The sequence below is a fragment of the Aedes aegypti genome, chromosome 2 (genome assembly GCF_002204515.2).
Source record: "Aedes aegypti strain LVP_AGWG chromosome 2, AaegL5.0 Primary Assembly, whole genome shotgun sequence".
Lineage (NCBI taxonomy): Eukaryota > Metazoa > Arthropoda > Insecta > Diptera > Culicidae > Aedes > Aedes aegypti.
Window position 1 is genome coordinate 389,766,018 of NC_035108.1, and position 15,621 is coordinate 389,781,638.

General features: G+C 36.4%; 1 protein-coding gene across 6 annotated transcripts in view; it reads left to right on the forward strand.

Annotated features, from left to right (window-relative positions):
* The window catches only part of LOC5572795, a 151,320-nt gene that overhangs the window by 106,904 nt on the left and 28,795 nt on the right, over positions 1-15,621 (forward strand). For all 6 annotated transcript variants that reach the window (XM_021846983.1, XM_021846984.1, XM_021846985.1 and 3 more), the window contains 2 exons: positions 6,690-6,988; positions 7,675-7,773. In XM_021846983.1, the coding sequence (XP_021702675.1) occupies positions 6,690-6,988; positions 7,675-7,773 (398 nt within the window). The remainder of the gene's footprint in view (positions 1-6,689; positions 6,989-7,674; positions 7,774-15,621) is intronic.

The following is a 15,621-nucleotide window of genomic DNA, read 5'->3' on the forward strand; positions in this document are numbered from 1 at the left end:
TTAATTGAAAGATTTTTATTTTCCATTGATAATCAAATAAAATGTACGATCAAAATATGTTTCAAAGTTTGTTTTTTTTTTAAGTTATTTGTAACTTCTAGGCGGAGTTTTGAATAAAAATATGAACAAAAGACAATATTAGAGTTGGGAATCCATCAGGTGGTATAAAGAATAATGTTTCAGGAGCAGTTTGTTTGAATTAACTCAAATAAAATTCAACAGCGATCTTTTCAACAGTATACAAAAATCTCAATTATTTTAACAAATCATCTAAAATGTACAGAACTTGGAGATATATATAAGTAGAATCCAAAGAGAAACTCTAATGGGACACATAGTCGGTGCTCAGACATACTGGACCAAAGGTTTTTTTAAGGGGCAGGATCCGTCATTGATTTCAGAATTTTTTTCGGAACCGCCCGCAGTTGCTACTCCGTTATTGCAAGAACAGCTGTACTTACACAGGGAACCAACAGACACTACTCGGGATCAGTAGCATCCTAAATGTGTAAGTACTGGTGCTCTCATTATTATAATAAACAATACCGGCGCCGGCTGCGTCCGAATGCAGGTCAATTTGGGAATGGAAGGGAAATGTTGATGTGTTACTTGCTTTACAGAAGCCGAGGAGTCCTCTGCACTTCCACAAGTAAACACTGGGAGTTTTGATATGGGAAAGGATTCGTATTGATAAACGATAAATATATAATTCGAAATCAATACGTGAGCATATACACGAATGACCGACACTGATAGGGCGGCGTCCATTTATTACGTAACGCAAAAAATGGAAATTTTTGACCCCCTCCCCCCCCCCCTCCGTAACGCTTTTTGTATGAACATTTTTAAATTTTAGTATGAACCGTAACGCTTGAGCCTACTCCCCCCCTCCCCCTAGAGCGTTACGTAATTTGTGGATGCCGCCTAGTGCGGTTACTACGCAAACTGGGCACGATACTGATTTCGTTGCTCACTCGACAGTAGCATACCACAGATTCAACGTATCAAACTCTACTGACGCGTTTGTTTTTTGTTTTTCACCGGCCCACTTCGTTTTTTTCTTCCGCACAGCGCAAACTGGACAAAATGAATCCGGATTCCGTCGCTCGCCCACAAGGAGCACGCAACAGACTCAACGAATCCAACACTACTGACGCGTTTGTTTTTTTTTACCGGCACACTTCGTTTTTCTCTTCCGCGAAACGCAATCCGGACACAATGGATCCGGATTCCGTAGCTCACCCACAAAGAGAATGCAACAGATTCAACGGATCCAACACTGCTGACGCGTTTGTTTTTTTTTTAACCGGCAAACTTCGTTTTTTCTTCCGCGCAGCGCAAACTGGACACAATGGATCCGGATTCCGTCGCTCGCCCACAAGGAGCATGCAACAGACTCAACGGATCCAACACTACTGACGCGTTTGTTTTTTTTTTACCGGCACACTTCGTTTTTTTTTCTTCCGCGAAACGCAAACCGGACACAATGGATCCGGATTCCGTAGCTCACCCACAAGGAGCATGCAACAGATTCAACGGATCCAACACTACTGACGCGTTTGTTTTTTTTTTTCACCGGTACACTTCGTTTTTTCTTCCGCGCAGCGCAAACTGGACACAATGGTCTTGGGTCTGCCCCCTGAACCGCCTTATTTTCCCCCCCTTGATTGCGCCTCTGCTTCAGTACTTACTAGATCAAGTCTTCCCAAACTCAAAAATTTACTACAAACATTTTGGCTTATCTCATATTTTTAAATAGACTCCTTTAATTTGAGTCCTCAATGGTATAAAAAACAAAATGTCTGATGTCAGTCACATGTGTTCAAGTGTCACCTAACTTTTTTAAAAGCTTCATAAAACGTATCATTGGAAGATTTGGGTTCTCCAACACAATTTAGAACCATTTTGTAACGTATGATTTTGTAAAACATGTTTACTTGAGAATCTGTGCAAAAATCTTCTCAAGTGATACTTCTTCTGTAGTGTTAAAGCCACATTAAAAAAGGGGATCGAAACTCTCCAGTCTCTCTTGCAGAGCTAATTTTATAATATTATTCATTATAATTTTTTATAGCGCAATAATCTGAATAACTAGGCAGTCTTGAGTATTAAGTATTAAGGCTAAGTAGCTCGTCATTCGTTTTGGTAACAATCATGACTTTTCAGCTTGCTTTTCAAAGTAATAAAACTCAGTCTTGATAGTTTATATTGAGTTAAAAAAGTATCACTGTACGCGCTATTATGCATAAAGTATGCTGATACTTTTTTCAGCTGTGTCAGTGGAAAACCAACTGATTTTCTTTGATTCGAAATCGTGAAACGAATTAGCAACAATCATTAACGACCCGTACAAATTTCAATGACGGCTTACTTCGCCTTAAGCATTGTCTTAACTTAAGGTGAAGATGAATCGAAGCCAAACCTCAAATTTTCAAGAGCACATATCTGGAGAACCGAACTTCCGCTTGAGCAGAAAACTTAATCGATTGCTCACATGCTGTTGGTGACCAATCGATTAAGTTTACAGCTCGAACATATGTTCGGTTCTTCAGATTTGTGCTCTTGAAAATTTGAGTTTGGCTTCGTTTCATCTGCACCTTAACTGAAAATAATACTTTACAAACTGGGCTTCGTGGCCGTGCGGTTAGTGTTATCCAGCATTTAGGGGGACATGGGGCAAGAAGGACACCCGGGGCAAAAGTGCCACCTCTAATTCCACGTAGTACAAATCAATATTTTGATGTTTAACGCAGGATAAGTATAAATTGAGTACTAATTGAGGGTTGTGTAAATATTACAGTTAAAAATGTTTAGTACAAAAAATTAGAAAAATGTCTTTAACTCACCAACGCAAAATATGCGAAATATTATAAGAATGTAAGACTGGAAAACAAGGTTTGACTCCCAATAAATACAAAACATATTGATTTTTCCACACAATATTGATGATTTTCAATTGTTTAATATGGATGTGAGGAAATTTTTTCGAAAAAGTCCTTTTGATATTAAATTTTACATATATAATAACAGTATGTCTTATGGGGCAAGAAGGACACCGCAATTTTCTCATATAAAATCAAATGAACTTTTATTTTTCTTGTTTAATATTGCATTAAATCAATGTTTCCTACTAAATAAAATCAAAATAAACCATCTTGGACATTCAAAATGGTTTCTGAAAATGTTTACTATTATTGTTACAGTCAAATAGGATGAAAACTAAATTAATTTCGTAAAATTACTTTTTAACTATAAGTAAACTTTTATCCCTCAGTTTTTATCTTTACTTACTCTACAATTTATCCTTTAGGCGGGGAAATAATATACAAAATTTGTGGCATTTTGCTCTGATGGTCTTCTTGCCCCATACGAGTGGCACTCTTGCCCCGTGCCTCGTTTAAAAACCTCATAAGAAGGGACATTTTCAAAAATCTCAAATCATCATGTGTTTCTTATATTTTTGAAATTTATCGATAACATCATTTAGAACAAGAGCTGAGCTTGCCCCTACACTGGAATAATCTTCAAAAATTGTGCTTATCAACCATGATTTGAACCTATATATCTTAAGGTGTCCTTCTTGCCCCCAGCCCCCCTAGCTGCATCGACTCAAGGAGTGTGGGTTCGATTCCCGCTTCAGTCCGGAAAACGTATTTCGACTGTGCTACTGGGCGTTGCATGCTAGTCCGTTGTCTAGTGTGGTGCTTCCTTCAAAGGGAAAATTGTCCACTGGAAGCATTAACGTGTCGACGTGTCGACGTGTCAACGACTATTGTGTGCGGCCATTCGTTCTTCTTTGCTGAACAAGTCTATCCAATTGTGGTGTTTTTGATCGAATCCCACTATGATAAACAGTACAATCTAAAATCAACGCAATTTTCGTACAATTAGTAAACGAAAACAGAATTGAAAAAAAGCAAAAACAGTTACAAAAAATCGTAAATTTTTCAGCGGTACCGTTGGATACAAAGCTGATCTTCCATAAAATAGTTAAAATACTTAACAAACTAAAGAATTCTTTGTATACTTTTGAGTCGGTCTCATTCCGGCCGCAGTAGCCAGTAAATCGTACTGCAGGTGCAACAAGAATTACCCCAGGCTATATAATTATGGACGTTTTAATCAAAAGTGTGTTATCTTATATTAAGGTTGAAAATCTTCTTCGGGATATTTGTTGAGTCGATCGATGGGTTTTTAATTCTCAAGACAAACATTTAAGAATTAGCTCTGCGAGTTTAACTTTGTATGTTATCTCTGCTCAGAAAATTAAATGAAACAGAACAATAATGGATTTTCTACAATTTTCACTATTAATTTCATTTTGTTCACTTTTGGAAATTATAATGGTAACAAAATTAATTGTACTGTGTGACTTAGTGGCATAAATAAACAAACACAACAATTAGAACATAATCAGTTTAAAATAAATACCCACGAACATTGACGCCCAATGTTGGAACTACTGTATTTGACCAACTGGAAACTAGTTGGCGGTAGTTTGCAAACGTCAAACCCAAATAGTTGAACATTTTTTCAGTTTGTCTAGATTTGTAGAACTCGATCAAAAATCAAAACCAGAAAAGAAAATGAAAAAATTACAGTTAATTTTCGTTCGTTGCATCAAAGCAGTAGTCCACCTAATGATAGACTTTCACTTACTGGTCTGAGTTTTAAGCCGTCAAATAATCTTAAACAAAAGAAATCCTGGGCTACCAACATTGACAAATTTGGTTTTATATTAGAGAGAGACATTTGCCTTCGTTTTCGTGTACTATAGTCCACCTAACGAGAGTGCAATTTAAACTTTGCGCAACGAACTGTATAACAAATAGCAGCCCACAATCGAGATCCAAAAGTGTTCTTTTACTTGCACATTGTTGTAAAATATGTATCTAGAGTTGCATGGGTACATGGGTCAACGAGCTACCCTGAGTACTAATTTAGTTATAGATGGAATTGGCTCCGTAATGCCTTATAGCTCTTAGGCCTAAAAAAATGAGTGATTTGTAAAAATCTTTTGCGGCAGTTGATTTCAGTTCGTCATTGACAACTTTGAAACATGCATAACTGTGTTAGAATGCTTTATTGATGTATTAAAATTAATGCTTCTGAAGGTTACGCCGTAAAAGGGTGTATAGGGTGTGCCAGAAAGTATGGGTACGACTTTGATAACGAGAATCACACTATTTTTTCAAACAAATAAATATTTTTATATTTTTGTCTTTTTCTTTGGGGCATTTTCAATGCTTGCTATGTAAATTTTGTTTGATAAAATAACGTTTTACATTGAAATGTTCAATTTTAGATAATCAATTCATATCACAGACCCTACTTTTGTGTTTGGTTGGAACTTAACTAGTAATGAATATTTTTTATCAAAATCCTTCAATGTGGTGAGTTTAAGTACATTGTATCTAAGATGTTCGACAAGAATGTTTGTTTAACATTTTATTTGGCTTTGCTAGGAAACATTTGACAAAATGGCAAAATTCTTAAAAATTACCAGTTTTTCTCACCGCATTAGATAACTTCAATAAATCATAGCTTTTCATGTATTTTCAAAATAAATACAAAATATCCAAAAAAGGGCGTAATTGATCACATATTTTTGCACTTCATCCAAGTTGACACCAATCGGTTGAAAATCAATTCCTGTAGTCCAAAAGCAATGTCACGATAGCACTTTTTATTCGATTGAATATAGGTATTGAAAACGCACCTTTTTACTCTTCTCAAATATCTCAAATAACAATTAAAATAAAATGCACAGAAAACAATGGCCCTTTTTCCATATTTGTTCAGGAAGATCTAAGGTGCTCAACAAACAAAAACTAGCGATTTTTCTCAAGCCTGCCTTGATTGTCGTTGTGGAACTGGAGTTATCTTGCAGTTTGGAAAATTTTTGTTTCATATTTCGTGTGTAGTATCTGTGCCTCCTTCCCAGACAAAGACCCATTCAAAAATCGACTACAACTGAAACTAAATATTTTGTTTCTATTCAAATTTCATAAACTTAGGGTTAAAAGTTTCAATAAAATCTATATCTTGTCTGATCATGTATCATATTGATAACGACAAATATAATTTTCAGATTTTTATTATTTACGTGTTTTTTGACCTAGCACAAATTTCGTACAACAAAGTCGCTCAGATATAACGCGATTTTTGCGAAACTGATAAGAGGAGCCTCCAGAAATGTAACATGTAACAAACAGGTAGCAAAAAATTGTAAAAAAATCAAAATATGTTCTTGATAAGTGCAAGAATAAAATATGTAAAAAATCAGTTTTTAATCTGCACTAATCTTAAAATATGCTCATACTTTCTGGGACACCCTAATTCAAAGTTCATAAGCTTCAAGCAGAGGTCACAAGTAACTGAATAATTAAGGATAAAGTTGTGATTATATATTTCTTTTCTTAATCACGGTAAAGATAAAACTGTTCCAATATAGGTTTGATTTCCTTTGACTTTCTTAACTTATACCATCAAAAGGCCGTAACCTCAAAACGTACCTATCGATTTTGTTAAATTTTGTCCAGACATGCAGGTCCAGTCATAAAAAAAGGACTGATGAGCACTGATTTGATGTAGATTTTTTTTTCCTGATAATGACGGTTTGGGGAGCTCCGTACTCACCGGATGATGAGACCCAATTGCTGTAATTCCCATTCCATTACTTTACGTAGGCGTTTCCAAACACTTCCGAATGGCTGTAATTTCCTACTCCGCCGAGGGAGCTTTCCTGTCCGATCGGGAAACATATCCGTACTTTTTCCGAACGATCGGTGAAAACCGGCAATATGGGCACGTGTACGTACGGCTCCTGCAGCAGCTGAACTGGAATCGGGTCGCCGCCCTGACTGAAGATGGTCAAAAATCCACCGAATACATTTCGCACATGGAATCGATGCTGAAGGAGAACCACATCGAGCTGATATCGAACAAAAAATTCCCTAGGGATCGGGGAGATACCGAAATGAATCAGGTGAGATGGTTTTAATTTTTCTCGAAAATTACTAGATCATAGAATTCATCATTGGCTTTGGAACAGGGGCTCCCTGTTCAGCTATTTTCATAATATTGAATAAATCGGGAAAAAGAAATTAATTCCACACAAACAGTGATTAGATTGCAAAAATTAACAATAATTCTTCACAACTCAAATCTCGATTTTGATACAAATTTTCCCGACTCGTATTAAATAAAAATTCAATAAATACATGAAAAAAACGAAGTACATTTTTGAGCGAATATTTTTTGTTAGCGCATATTTTTTGAGTAAAAACCGACGCGACACTGCATTGCAGAGGTTAACAATTGTTGATTTAAATTCCATCAAACTGTTGAAATCTGTTATGAATTAATATCCTCGAACTATTCGTCTACATATTCTCTTAAAAATATTCTTGGTTTGATTATTATACTTCTAAAATCACGCTCTGTTTAATTCTGTCTTCATAGTATTTCATGTTTATCAAATGACGGGGTAAAATCCTTATTATTCGTGCAATACTTGTCTAAATATATTTAAAGTCTTTGTAAACTTATTCATCATCATCATGTTTAGATACAAGCTCAATTTTAATGTAAACTGTTGCTGATCTTGACACGAGTCAATGTGGCCATGGTTCTAACTAATTCCAATCTCATCTATATTTCTTTCCCCCACAGTATCTCCTGGATCTGAAAACGAAAAATGCACGAATCATCATAGCCGACGTCGACGACAAGGTGGCACAAGTTATCATGTGCGAAGCTTACAGACTGGAGGTAGGTAAACGCTTATACCATATTCACAATCAATGCACATCTATAGCGGTTTAGTGAACAATACCTTAAAAGTGAAACGATGGTCACAACTGGTGTCCCACATCTGGACATAGTCTGGTCTCGGCTCAACCTGGATGCTGTTCATGCATATTCAATGCCAGAATGTCAATGCTATCGATAGTACCGAAGCAAGATGAATGAAGCTAATGTAGATTTTACGATAGGACCAAATCGTTGCCATAAAATTCCAATAACTGCCGAGTCCAATCCTTGTTTTGCTTTTATCCAACGACAGACGGTGTACTGAATGGCTATAATTTCATACTCGAAACGAATTTTGGATGGTTCTCATAGTCCTGATTAGTAGTGGAATTTTTCCGCTGTATGGTAATTCCAAGTCGAAATACTCCTATGAAGTATAATAAATGACAAAATGGCGCGTTACATCGCAGCAAATTACAAGCATCTTAAAGATTGAAAAAAATGTTTCAATAAATTGATTTGTGATGCTCGGCCTAGAATCGTATCGAAAAGGCAGTGCCATGGTTAGGTAAATCGTTCAGTCTTTGTTTGCTTTTCTATATATTCAAATGGATTTTGTCACGAACAGCACCAAGTAAAGGATGTGGTACGCTTTGGTCCTGAACTAAAAATAACACTGGAGGCGCCTCTAAAGCTCACTTAGAACTATAGAACCTTGAGCCACATACAGATTTACGACGCGTACGCGTGAAGAATATTCAAATTGGACCCCATTGACCTTTATAAAACATTGCTTGATTGCGTTACGTGTGTCTGGAGTTGCTGCCGCTTAGGCTCGGACTCACGAAGAGAAATATCCTGTCAATGAGAGTTGAAACCAATTCATCGGCAACGATAATTCCGTTTGGAAAGTATTTATATTACCAAACATAAATCATAACAAATTGAGCGCAAGGCAGTCGACCATATAAAAAATAATTTCTTGTTTCCCCTTTCATTATGGTTTGGTCAAATTACACTAAGGGTTATAAAATTGGGTCTCTTTTGGGACCTGACGACGCAACTACAAAGATCGACTTTATGTATGCAGACAGGGCCAACAAGATTGAAATGTATTTAATAAAATAACTTTTTTTTGCTTCATTAGTCACTCTTTACACGGGAAAGGTGCATTCATGTCAAGTTCATCTCATTTCGTCTGCCTATTTTTAACACAGAGCCAAGAGTTTACTTCTCTAAATTTGGGTTCTGGAGGCTTGTCTTCACTTTGACGAATTTTATTTTTAAATATTGTTAATTTTACAAGTGCGACATGTTCACGCTGTGATAGCACACGTCCGAATTTCGCTTGCAACATAATACCTACAACTTAAGACAAACAGAATGTCAAAACCAGAAAGATTAAAATAGAACGATTGAGTCAAAAAATTGTCTACATATTGATTGAAGTATTGTTAGGTTGAGAATAGGTTGAGTTGGCACTTAATTTTAACACACCTCATTCACATTCCATTTACTTCGGCAAGTGGCTGCCAAAGTTTATCTTTTGCTGCAGAATATTATATATAGTTATTGAGGTAAGAATGTGCCAATAATTCATATTTCCAAATTAATTATTTAAGGTGAAGATGAATCGAAGCCCAACCACGATTTTTTAAGAGCACAAATTTGGAGAACTGAATACCCTTACTTTACTTTTGATTGCTCTACGTCCTTCAATACATGACCTGCGCCACAATGTTACTAACTCGATCCATGGCTGCTACCTCCAGTTTCTCGATCGCCCCATACTTCCAAGATTCTGCTCCACGTGGTCAAACCACTTAGCTCGTACGCTCCCCTTCGTCTTGTACCGGCCGGATTTAAGGTGAACACCATTTTTGCGGGATTGTTGTCCGGCATTCTCACAACGTGTCCCGCCCATCATACCCTTTCAGGCGACTTTCTGGATACTGGATACATACGCCGTTCTCACATACTACGCCAAAGATCGTCCTAAGCACACGTCGTTCAAAAACTCCTAGCGCTTGCAGGTCCTCTTCGAGCATTGTTCACGTCTCATGCCCGTAGAGGACTACCGGTCTTATCAGCGTCTTGTACATGGTACACTTAGTACGGAACTGAAGTTTACCAGACCGCAAGGTCTTGTAGAGTCCGTAGTAAGCACGACTTTCGGCAATGATACGTCTTCGAATTTCTCTGCTGCAGTTGTTAGCCAACGTTGACAATGATCCGAGGTAGACAAATTCGTCCACCACCTCGAACTCATCCCCGTTATGCGTCATTTAGGTGTTCATCGTAGTGCTGCTTTCCACCTTTCAATCACTTCACGTTCGTCCGTCAAGACACCTCCATTCTTATCCCGGCACATTTCGGCTCGCGGCACAAAGCCTCAGCAGGATGCATTGAGTTTCTTGTAGAACTAACGCGTTTATTGAGAACGATACAGTTGCTTCATCTCTTCCAGGCGGCGTTTTTTTTATCCCGGAATAGATGGGTTTGCTGTCTTCGTTTCTGTTTGTATCGTTCCATGATTTGACGGGTGCCTTGCTGCAGTATAATCGCCCGCGCTGCATTCTTCTCCTCCAAAACCGTCTGACACTCCTCGTCGAACCAACAGTTCCGTCGATTTCCTTCACACAAACCCAATGGCACCTTCCGCTGCGTTGTTAATGGCTGCTTTGACACTACTCCAGCAGTCCTCAAGAGGGGCTTCGGTAAGCCTTCCCTCTTCCGGCAACGCTGCTTCAAGGCTTTGCGCATACCTGAGCTGAAAAGATTTCACTTGAGAAGAATTTGTAATTTTTATTTATTAAATATTATGATGAGCTAGAGTTAAAGGGATGAACACACAAAGTTGGCCTTTAAATGGCACAGTAGGGTGGCCCATAATGATCAAACTGTAAAAGTTTTGAGTGACACCTCAAATCCTACTTTGAACATGCGAGCGGAATCCTTCAATTGTAAAGGAAGGATAAACGAGCCTGAAGGTTGTATGAAGAAAATCGATCAAATATATGAGAGAAAACGTTCCAACTACACTGTTGTTTGCGAATGCCATTTACTGGGTAAAAATTCACCCATTTCCGCTAGAAGTGCCTCTCCACATTTAATGAGTAAACACGGTTTACTCTTTTGTGGGTAAAAGCGGTTCCTGTCAATGGATGGGTATTTTTCCAGTTTTGTAAATCGCCCTTGCGGCATTAAAAGGGTAAAATTTTACCACTTTCTTAAATGGCGAAAATCAGTAATTATTACTTCAACGCAAAAACAACGATCTTTGCAATAAAGTTGTCGGAAAACAAATGGTTTTTATTTCAAGTTCAATATTTTACACCCCAAATAAATTTATTACATATTAATTTTGATATTACACTAATCAGTCCTCCATATCCATATATGCAGGATCAACGGAAAAATATGAAATTATTTCTAAGTGATCATTTCAAATTAACTCAAACAATTTTATATGATGCTTTACTTGGCGTTTCCTAATCTAATTAAATATTTACAAAAAAAATGGATTCTGGAACAGCGCACAGCTGAAGGCTATAAAATGATTCCCATCTAGTTTTCACCCTTAAATGGGTTTTAAGACACCCATTTTTAATCGGCAGTAGCTTGATCATAATGGGTATTTATTTACCCGTTTTGCATTTCTGAATTTACCCTTTTTTTGACAGATCTCTATGCGATGAGTATATTTTTGCCCATAAAAGGGTATTTTCAAACCACCTTGTGCATTTTTGACTTAAAGGTTTTCCTATGAATAGAGAAAAGTCTGCAACAAACTGGAAGTCTTTTGGTTAAGAAACAAAGAAGTAATCTTGAGTCACATCCTATAAATTAGTTCATTTTAAACCCCAGAAGCACTGTTTAAATTTGCATGGAAACCGTCGACTCTGAATGATCTTTTATGGTGCATCTATATTTCCACAAGAAAAATAATTCTAAATAAATTCAGAACGATTGCTTTGTACTGAAAAGTTTTCCGAAAACGTAGTTTTTGAAGGCCGCTAGCCATTCCAGGGACATTTTCCTCCTACATTTCAATAGAGGTAAGTCCAAATGTCTTTTTGATATTTTTGATGATCTTCAGCTTCTTGGCTTCAAGATAGGCCAGGGGTCGTCCATTAGTTACGCAAAAGTTTATTGTAGGAGAGGGGGTTTGAGATTTGTTACGCGCTATACAAATTTATTTGAATTTTCATATAAAAAATATTATGGAGAAATGGGGGTTGAAAACCTGCCAAAATTGATTTTCCTGATTAATGGACAGCCCCTTACAAAAAATATACGGGTAAAATCCAGTGTGATTGCAGGATAAAACGCGAAAAAAGGTGTTAGCTAAGATCGCTCAACAAATGTGCTTACTTTTACAAAAAATTAAAATAAAAAATGGTCATGCTTTCTGCTTAAGAATATTATCGGTCAAAATATTAAATGTTGTAGAAATGATCAATTTGTTCAACTTGGTTACATAGAGCATAGTTTCCCAAACTGTGGGTCGCGACCCCCTGGGGGGTCGTGGGACAGTTTCTGGTGGGTCGCGAGAAAATTTCGTTTTGAGCTTGACTTCCAGGACACATTATTTATTTTTTTCAATCAATGCTTCAAATGTTTAATATTGCACCAGTCAGGAATATTCACGGCTCTTGAAGAATCTCTTGAATTTTCAATTTGCTTGGGATTGGAATCATAATGGATTCCGAGACCAAACTTTCTGCATTCCGTAGAGCAAAATATTCGGAGATTGATTCAATAAACTTGATGATAACAGATTGTGATTATAATAAATCTTCGAGCTGTTTAGTAGAATACCTATAAGTAGATGAAAAAACCGAATTTAGTACTATACCATTTAATTCCACTAGAGTTTGTATCCTTTGACAGATACGCGTATTTCGACCTCAACTGTAAGGCCGTCTTCAGTGTCGTGTACTAGACCGGGTCTAGTACACGACACTGAAGACGGCCTTACAGTTGAGGTCGAAATACGCGTATCTGTCAAAGGATACAAACTCTAGTGGAATTAAATGGTATAGTACTAAATTCGGTTTTTTCATCTACTTAGATTGTGATTATTTTTCTCGATAATTTGCAGTATCTTAGTTTGAAAATAAAAATAACAATATATTGATTTTAAAGCGACAACCATAGCGTGTGTAATATTCTTACAAAAATTATAAAGAACGATAGGTGTGAAATGTTTTTAGTTGAGGAAACTAAACATCGCATTTTTATTTAATTTCTGAATATTATATATCTTTTAAAAATAATTGAAAAATTTATTAGTTTTATCATCAAACAATATTTACTGGATGAAGTCATTTTATTCAAATTTGTAAAACTACGAAAAAGTTTCAAATATGCACCATTTACAAGTAGTTCGGTAGCTTAGTTGGTAAAGCACTCATCTACACACTTAAATTATTTTACGGATTCCTGTGAAATCTCAACAGCTGAACGGTTCGGTAAAATAAATTAACGGAGTGCGGTAAATTTTCACAGTGTTCGGTAAAAATTCACCGGAATCCGTAAAATTCCGACGAAATTACGGTGTTTTATTTCACCGAACTGTTCAGCTGTTGAAATTACGGTGAAATTCACCGTAAGAGCTTAGTGTGTAGCGTATAAGAGTCCTGGCTTTGAATCCCTGCCGATCACGTGGATTTTTTTTTTCATAGTTCCACCGATAATTTATTCATTTTTACCACGTGTAATGAGTTAATTAATTTAACCATTTACAATTTCATCATTTTTACTACAATTTTCAGTAAATGATTTCTAAGTAGAAAGTTGGTAATAACCTTTATCTAGATGCCTGTGAGGAGAAAATCTAAAAGAATTCGTTGTTTATCTTTACAATAACGAAAATTAATCAAAAACAACAGTGGTGCTTACTTTGACTATGCGAACATGAATTTTATAGATTGCATGTCTATCACTTTCCTGACAATGTAATTAAAGATCTCGAAAATTTAAGTACGAAACTCATTTTTTTCCACAATTTTTCACTGGTGGGTCGCGAGAAATTCTCTTGATGACTAGGTGGGTCGCGTACACGAAAAGTTTGGGAACCTATGACATAGAGGCATGCCTTCAAAGTTTGAACGGATAATATGCGGGCATTCTGTTTTCTTTTTTGTTGAGAAACAAAAAAGTTTTACCTAGGGAAACTGAAATTCGGGTTTCTTTTAGGTTGAATCGAGCAACTCGACAGAAAGAAATTATACTTCAAAAGTGCTTATTTTTCACAATAAACTTCAAGTTATATGACGGGTTCTGTTCAAATTTTCAAAATAGCCTCTGGGGTTCAAATAAATCAAATTGGAAGGTGTACCATTAGACTTTTGTAGTTAAATTTTTCTTTTCATATAAAAATGCCCATACTCATTCACAATTATTCAATACATTGCATAAATAAATCAATTTAAATATAAATAAATGAAACTGACTCGAGTCCAGTACACTGACACTGAAGACGACCTTACATTTGAGGTCGAAATAAGCGTATCTGTCGAAGGATACAAACCCTAGTGAAATTATGTGGCATAGTACCTACTGAAATCGGTTTTCATTTATTTATGGGTATTCCGCTAAACAGCTCGAAGATTCATTATCAATTTAAATATTTTATTAAAATTCAAGACAATTAACTAATGAAAGTTAATTATCATACAATACAAGTATTTTTCAACTACTCTCTAGATCATGGCCGAAATGGCATCAGATTGAAAAAAAAAGCAGGCATAATAAGGCAGCGACAAACAGTTTATCTAAATCGTTAAGCAATACAATTTATTGCACATTTAACGTGTTTGTTATAAATTGTTTGCAAACTTTCAACGAACACCAATCGACAAGATGACCTCGAAACTGCATACTTGAATGAAATAAAAAACACATGTTTAATGACGCCCCAAAATAGAAATAAAGTACAAACAACCTACCTTAATATGTTTTGAACTTAAAGCTTGATTGTTTGCAAATTCCAATTATTGGACCTTTACCTCGACCAACCAAAGGCGTCTTCCATGGCGCTGTGCTATCTTGCGGAGCCACAAAGTAGGACTGCTGAAAGAGTTCGGTTCGAGTTGTTAAGATTTTAAACCTCTCATTCACAAAGATGTCATGCTGCAATCTTTGTAAATGACTGTTAATGTTCGTATAGAACATGCACGCCGAAAATAAAGGCTTTGACCCTGGTGCGTTGTAATGCCGAGAACACGAATAACAAGATCGCCTGACTGTTGTCAATAATAGAACAAAAAAATATATCAAATCAACGTATCATAACTTCAGTGTGAAGAAATAGGCATAGGGTAGATGTACCTGTTATGGAAATAACGTTGTAATTTAATTGTTTTCAATTTTTTAATAATTTTGTGTGTTTAAGTAGTTTGGTATCATGTATACCTTGATGTTAAACCATTCAAAAATAATCAAACCGTGCTCTGGTAGAAATCAGAATCCAATAACAAGATTATGACTCATGATATCATGATTCCAGCGTGTTTTCATCTTATGAAAATACACCATGATTTAGACTCATGATATCATGAGTCAGACTGCCGTAACACACGCGTTAGATTTTTGTTGCTGATTGCTCGGAATCATGATTCAAATGCCAAAAATGCTGAGTCGCGCATCCGTTTATGATCGATAAAATAAAAAAAAAAGTTAAAAATAGCATACATTGAGATTCGAGCCAAGAACCTTCCGATTGTAAGCCACGTACTCTACCACTCAACCGCTTCGTCATCTTGAATTAGGAGTGATCAATACCTGAGACGAGACTCGCGAAGAGGAAAAAAAGCAACGTCATATGCAGCCCAGATTTCGCTGTCAGATGCAGCCAGTTGA